The sequence below is a fragment of the Aedes albopictus genome, chromosome 2 (assembly GCF_035046485.1).
Source record: "Aedes albopictus strain Foshan chromosome 2, AalbF5, whole genome shotgun sequence".
Lineage (NCBI taxonomy): Eukaryota > Metazoa > Arthropoda > Insecta > Diptera > Culicidae > Aedes > Aedes albopictus.
In genome coordinates, this window is record NC_085137.1 from 414427047 (window position 1) to 414434434 (window position 7388).

At 41.7% G+C, this 7388-nt stretch overlaps 2 protein-coding genes across 20 annotated transcripts in view; both read right to left on the minus strand.

Annotated features, from left to right (window-relative positions):
- LOC109417873 (cytochrome c oxidase assembly protein COX18, mitochondrial) overlaps positions 1–7184 on the minus strand; it is a 23553-nt gene extending 16369 nt beyond the window's left edge. The window contains exons 1-3 of one of the 2 annotated variants that reach the window (XM_062853500.1): positions 7044–7184; positions 6208–6945; positions 5879–6154 (exon numbers count right to left, since the gene is read on the minus strand). In XM_062853500.1, the coding sequence (XP_062709484.1) occupies positions 5879–6154; positions 6208–6633 (702 nt within the window). In that variant the 5' untranslated portion in view covers positions 6634–6945; positions 7044–7184. The remainder of the gene's footprint in view (positions 1–5878; positions 6155–6207; positions 6946–7043) is intronic. The other variant, XM_062853501.1, reaches the window with a different exon arrangement.
- The window catches only part of LOC109426825 (protein encore), a 739407-nt gene that overhangs the window by 86512 nt on the left and 645507 nt on the right, over positions 1–7388 (minus strand). The gene's annotated exons all lie outside the window — the stretch shown is intronic.

Consider the following 7388-nt stretch of genomic DNA (forward strand, 5'->3'; position numbering starts at 1 on the left):
ACAGGTCCATGGAGAATTGTTGTGTAATGAACTAATTTCCAAAGATGTTCTATGTTTCCCAAGAACTTCCGTGAAAACAAAAAACCTTAGGATTTCTAAGCGTAGTCAATGAATTGTTGTTTCATTACTGATGCGGTGCAACAGTTCTTCAGTGGTTGCTTACGATCCCGAAATGCTCCAGGGATTCCTGCATACATTTCATAAATAAAATAAATTCCTCCAAGAATTATTTTTGAAATATTCTTCATATGTGTTCTTGGATGTCTTAAAATATCCTTGAAAATAACTTCTCTTCAGAACTATGCTCCATGGACCAGCACGATGTTACACCGCATCAGTAATATAGCAACAATTAATTGATCCGCTCGTAGATTTTCAGGCCTGTACTCGCAGAAGTTCTTGGAGTTCCTAGAATATCTTGGAAAAGTAAGTCTCTACAAAACTATGCTCTAAGCACCTATAGGATGTTGCACCGTATCAGTAATGTAACAACAATCCATCGATTACGCTGGTAGATCTTAAGGCCACTGCTCGCGGAAGATCTTGGATGCCCAAGAATATCCTTGAAAATTACATTTCTTCAGAACTATGCTCCATGGACCTGTAGGATGTTACATTGATTGATTGATTTGTCTATATTAGAGAGACTTTCAGCCCTTGGCTGGTTCGTCTTTTTGGGATGTTACACAGCATCAGTAATGTAACAAAAATCCATTTGTTACGCTTGTAGATCTTGAATTCTTTATTCGCGGACATTCTTGGATGACCTAGAGCATATTTAGGAAGTACTTTTCTACAGAACCATGCTCCATGGATCTGTAGGATGTTACACCGCATCAATAATATAGCAACAATTAATTGATTACGCTCGTAGATTTTCAGGCCTGTACTCTCGGAAGTTCTTGGAGGTCTTAGAATATCTTTGAAAACTACGTCTCTACAGAACTATGCTCTTAGGACCTGTAGGATGTTGCACCGTATCAGTAATGTGACTACAATCCATCAATTACGCTTGTAGATCTTAAGGCCTTTATTCGCGGAAGTTCTAGGATGCCCAAGAATATCCTTGAAAATCATTTCTCTTCAGAACTAGTGACCGCGCCTAATTCCAATCAGCTCCTTATTCCGTTCACTTGAATCAAAACGACGAGTATTAGCCGAAATTGTCGCAAATCTTTTGCAAATTGTTTTTAAAATTTTCAATAATTATGTACACGCTAGACTATAATTAAAATTTTCAAGATTGTTTACGTATTATTGTGAAAATACATTAAATGTTATTTATCATCCAATTGGCAGCCATACTACTTTTTTTTCTTTTCGGTACCTGGGAATTGCATCAATTCATATATTAATTGTATTTTCATTGAAATACTAACAAAATCAATCAAACAAGTATCAAAGCAAAAGAGTAAAGGACATATTTTTATAAATTCAACATCAAAAAAATTTTTCGTCGACGACTCATGATGCTGGAAATGAAAAAAGCACATGACCGGAATTAGGATACTAGAGGTTGTACTTGTTCCTAATTCCAATCAACATATGGATGCGTAGGAATTCTGAAAAAAATGCAGTACAATCGGAACAACCAACTCCAGCAGCATCAGTCAAGGCACTATGACGATAGATGACCGGTACATATCATTCATTGCTAATTCCAGCAGCAAGCATAAATTGTTTAAATATTTATTCGCATATGTTCAAAGATTGATTCGTCATAGATGACGCCATACCCGACATGAACCTATCATTGACCTGTTTTTATTTTGGCCTGCAAACCCAATATAGACGCAACAGTTTTGCGATGTTGGCCCAATAGTGGTCCAACATTTGGTAAAAATTGACCCGACTTTGACGCGACATTCGATTTTTTTTTCAGTCTGGCGGAATTTTGCAATGTTTTGCGTGTTTCGTGCTGTGCTAATCATTTGAGTGACAATTTATTCAAATGAAAAGGAATTGATTTTCAATTAGTGTGTGCTCTGATTGAAATCATGTAGTAAGAAGCAAAAATGACGGAAAAGATTTTTTGAATGAATGAGATCATTGAAAATTGATAAAACTCTAAGAATCCAGAAAAATTCTAAAATGTGCAACAACAGTGAAAAAATCTAATATTATTACTTCAAATTATTCTGTTGAAAATGCTTTGACATCCATGTGCACAACAGAACACGTGCTCGATGAACAAATTGAGATTTGAAATTATGAAAAGAAATCCACGTACTCCGGTGAGACTCGAACTCACGACTCCCAATTCGCTAGACGGGCGCTTCTATTCCTTCAAGCTACGGAGTCACTCGACTATCTCCGTCGCCAGCAGGCCTAGAACTGAACTCGATTCCACAATCGCACATGGTTATCTTCTTTTCACAATCCAAACCCCCTTCGGATGGGATTAGATGAACATCTAACACATTGTTTGTTGTGCACATGTATGTCAAAGCGAGAGAGGAAGTTATTTTTAATTGTCGAGAGCTTCGGGCACTGCCTCCCAATCACTTATTGGATGTTCATCTAATCCCATCCGAAGGGGGTTTGGATTGTGAAAAGAAGATAACCATGTGCGATTGTGGAATCGAGTTCAGTTCTAGGCCTGCTGGCGACGGAGATAGTCGAGTGACTCCGTAGCTTGAAGGAATAGAAGCGCCCGTCTAGCGAATTGGGAGTCGTGAGTTCGAGTCTCACCGGAGTACGTGGATTTCTTTTCATAATTTCAAATCTCAATTTGTTCATCGAGCACGTGTTCTGTTGTGCACATGGATGTCAAAGCATTTTCAACAGCGTAATTTCCCACATGGCTTGGTCAGCCAAAGCAAAATCAAGAAATTGACATTTTCAAATTATTATAAAACTAACACATTTTAATGCGGAAATAAATGTATTTTACACAAAAAATATAACTATCACTATAACAAACAATAACAATATGATTATTTGGTCAACATGATAATTACTTTGAGTGACCGGAATTAGGAACACAAGTGAACGGAGTTAGGAGCATACTGATTGGAATTACGAACAACAACTTGTTAAAATTGGCGGCCATTTTCAAAATAAGTGGAATACTTGCAACCTTGATTATATTTTTCTAGCAATGTAGAGACATAATGAAACAGCGTTGCACAATTACAGCCACTAAATGCAGAAGATGTGTTTTCTACAGCTGTTAGACTTAGTGCATCGCCTTAAGTGAACGGAATTAGGTACGGTCACGGTATGCTCCATGGACCTGTAGGACGCTGAACCATACTCCAGAAATCACCTTTAGAAAACCCCCATTTAACCCCTCCTAGCGCCCCATATATTGACCCCTCCCCCCCCCCCCCCCCCCCCTTCAACAAACAGACCCTCCCCCTCCACACTTCCCTTGCCTGCAGACCTCTTACATCATCATCCGCCTCCACCTCATACCACTTTTCAACTCCCTTGCAACTCTTTCCTTTTAGTAAGAGTTCCCTTCTACACACTTAGCGCGAGAAAGTTGAAAAACCCGTGTTAATTCGCGAATTCATGTAAAAAAAGACCTTAGTGTACAGATTTTGTTAACGAAAAAGTTTACGAAACACTCGTTTTTGCTACCAAGCATATTTTTCTGCCCTATGAACTTTCCGCAGAAGTGGTACACACTGATAATTTTTTTCCTACAGTCTTCAAAAGAATCCTGGTACTTAAATCTAGCTAACAAAAATGCTTTGAATATTTCATCACTATATTGCTTTCAAAATTAAAATAAACTTGGTTCAAACTTCGTCCGCAACCGAAAAAAATCGTTTATTATAGCATTGGTGCCTGACAAGAATGACGCAAACTCTACAATTTTTTTAGGTTATTTTTATCCTCAACATGCCTTATTTTTTATTATTAATCTACCTTCTTTGTTCTTTCAACATCGGCTAACTTATTGGATGAATTTTATTTACGAACGTATTCGTTTGAACCGCCAGCCAGTCAATGGAGCGAATACGTTGTAGGTGGGGGGCTCTCGGTATATGAACAATTTATGATTGATAAAACAACTCTAAAAAATACAACATTAAAAAATGGGGGGGGGGGAGGTCAGATTTGCCTAGAGGGGGGGGGGGGGGGGGCTTCCACCTCAACCTCTCCAATATATCTTATGTATGGCAATCTTATTCTGGTTTTGATTTGCGTTTGATCGGACCAAAAATGACAAATAAACGTTTAAATGTATTTTCAGGAATAGGTAGCTCCTAACTTGATTAAATACTAGTTACACCTTCCAGATGTGATGAAAATACATAAATTTAACTAATGTTATGCTAATCTTACTAGAATACTTTCAAAAAATGCGGAAAAAAAACAAAAAAATATTTTTGGCCACCACTTTGTATGGAGTCGCCCCATGGTGCACGGATGTGATGATCCACAATGCGTTCTAAGCATTTCAGAAGAAAAGAAGTCAAACTGATAGGTCTGAAACTCTTTGCTTCTTCATACGACGCACGACCCACTTTCGGAATGAACTTCATAGTAATATCCCGCCAAGATTTGGGGATATACCCTGTAGCAAAACTGCAAACAAGTTTTTTTTTTCAAAACATGTTTGAAATAATCAAATTCCCTCTGAAGCAAAATAGAATAAATCCCATCTGCTCCAGGAGATTTGAAAGGAGCAAAGCTATTAAGTGCCCACTCAATCGATTCTATAAATACAATACTCCGAGCCGAGGCCAGGGGATCAAAACTACAAGAAAAGACATCAGGTTCATCCGAAGATGTAATATCCACACATCCGGGGAAGTGTGTGCAGAATAAGCATTCCAGAACTTCCTCATCAGAGGAAGTCAGGTCGCCATTTGGCAAACGAAGTTCGTTCAATCGGAAATCCTTAGATTTCGCAAGGATTTTGTTTAACCGACTGACTTCACTGAAACTGTAAACATTTGCACAAAGGTTTTTCCAGCCGGATCGTTCAGCAGACCGGAGAGCTTTCCTGTAGGCCAGCGCTCCAGCGCTTCCAGCGCTCGTCTGTTCCAACTCTTTCTACATTATTTCCTGAGCTTCGCCAGATCACAGTTCCACCAAGGGGTTCCTCTTGTGATCTTCACAGACCGTAGAGGGCACGCTCTACAGTCTGTGGCACGGTAAAGGCTGGGTATGCTGCGCAATTCAGATCCCAATGCCAATCCCACTAGCCTCTGCCCAGCAACTCCTATCCCTACCTCCACGCGGTACCGGCCGGAAATTATGAGCAACCTTAGGGAAGATCGGGTAACCAACCCCGGTGGGAACTTTGATCATAGGCGGACAGGGAAGGGGGGTTTGCTTCGGCAAACCTGAGCGTCTGTTCTCCAGGAGGAGGAATTCCGGGAGGAAACCCTGGTAAATTTCTCAACGGAATGCACAGCGAAAATCCTAAAATAATTTTGCAAAAGTTCCTGGAAGAACCTTGGGAGGAGTCCTTGGAGAACTGGCCGCAATCCTTAGATGGATTCCCGAAGAAATCCCTGGAGGGATTCTAGAAGCACTCCGTAGAAAGAATTCCCGATAAATCGCTGAAGATATTTTCGATGGAATCCCTAATGAAAATACCGAAAGAAGTCGTGGAGTTGAATTCACAAAGGAATTATGGACGAGAACGGCTTATCCGAGAAGCCCCGGGAGATTGATCAAAGAAACGATGAAGATTGTGAAACACTGCGGGGTTTCAAACCCAGTGTCCAGTTCGTTCGAATCTCGTCGGGAACTACGACAAGGTAATGGACTCTCATGCTTGCTCTCATGTCCGCCTTGGAAGATGTTTTGGTCCAACAGCCATGAAATGAAACCCGAACTGTAGGTGCACCGAAATTTATCAAGGAAGGTTTAGTTCTTGTAAGAATTTTCCATTGTGAAACTATCCCGGGCTTACCTCAATGATCGTCAGGTTGATCAATCCCATCGCCACCGGTAGAATCAGCGACTGGTCCACTTCGGTCAGGTTGGGAATCCATCCGAATCCACCGAGGGTCAGTTCGGTGAAAGTGATTTGAGCCTCAATAGAACCGGGATCGGGCAGCATGTGCACCATATTCCGAATCGAAACGGACATCATCACCCACAGGGGTATTTGTCCCCACAGGAGGATCATCGTTTTCGCCGGGTGGCAATTTTCCCGGACGACCAGATTGTTCCACTGCTTCTTTAACTGAAAAAAAGGAATGTTACTACTGAATTATTTATATGGTCTACTTATCTCACCGAATGATTGTACATAATTCGGGCTTCCTTCTCGCTCCAATGGAACTTCTTCATGGCCACTGCAGTCTCCATTTTCAGTTGCTTTACTATATCTGGCATTTCCAGCGATATTTTCTCTAACCGTGCCACAATTTTGTTCTGATAAATGGCCAGCGGCATTGTGACGACCGTTCGCAGCAAAACGGTTGACAGGATTATCGACGCCCACCAAGGCAAGCCGCTAAGATCATGAAGGTCCACCAGAGCCTGCTGGCAATAGGCCACCGGAGTGCTATTTGAAAGTGACCCCCATATTCCAACCACAGAACTGTCCACCGAAAAACATCTCCTCGTCTCGATCCTCTCCAAATGCCACACTCCGGAGCCTGCTCGTATTCCTCCGGCGAACCTCGCCACCGGCCTCGCCGATAACCGCAGAATGTTCATTACGTGACTTAATTTACCTTACAAATCTTACACTAAAACGGAGCTTAACCTAACAAAACTCCCCGGGTGACAGCGGCCGTAACTTCAGAACTGTTCGGCCCGCAGCCGACGAGCGTAGCGTCCCAGGCAGGCCAGTATGCCGATGGTACCTAGGGCGAGGCCAAGAATTAGTGCAACCGTGTCGGCAAAGTCCATACCGGAGGCGTCCGCTCGGTCCACGCTCAGCACCAGCAGACAGAGCGACACCAACAGCACGAATTGGATCATTTTTCCACAACGACGGCGACGACGGGACGCGGGCAGATTCAATGCCTGATGGGGACAACAGCGTAGGCGGACCAGACGACGTAGGTATAGAAAAATGGATTCCACAATGAAAGTTTAAACGAATTAAAAATGATTCTACTTACCGATAAGATGATAAGAATGATTCAGCTGCGAAGCGACTGCAACTCAAAACAGCTTTTACGCTTTGCGTTTCTGTTTTGCTACAGATTTTCGTTTCATTCTTGCGCGTTCCTTGGCCGACGAATGACAGTGATCAAGCTGTGATGCCAGATTTTTCGATTTCGTCACGCTACCGCCAAACTACCGTCCATCCCCGTTGGTTTGAACGGCACCTCTTAAACCATAAAGCCTGGAACATATCAGGCCAAACATTTCAATATGTCCTATCTGCATTTGAGAGGCTCTCTTTGTTCACTTTCTCTTTCAATTGGGTTGTTTAGTGAATAAAATATTGCTATTTTATATAC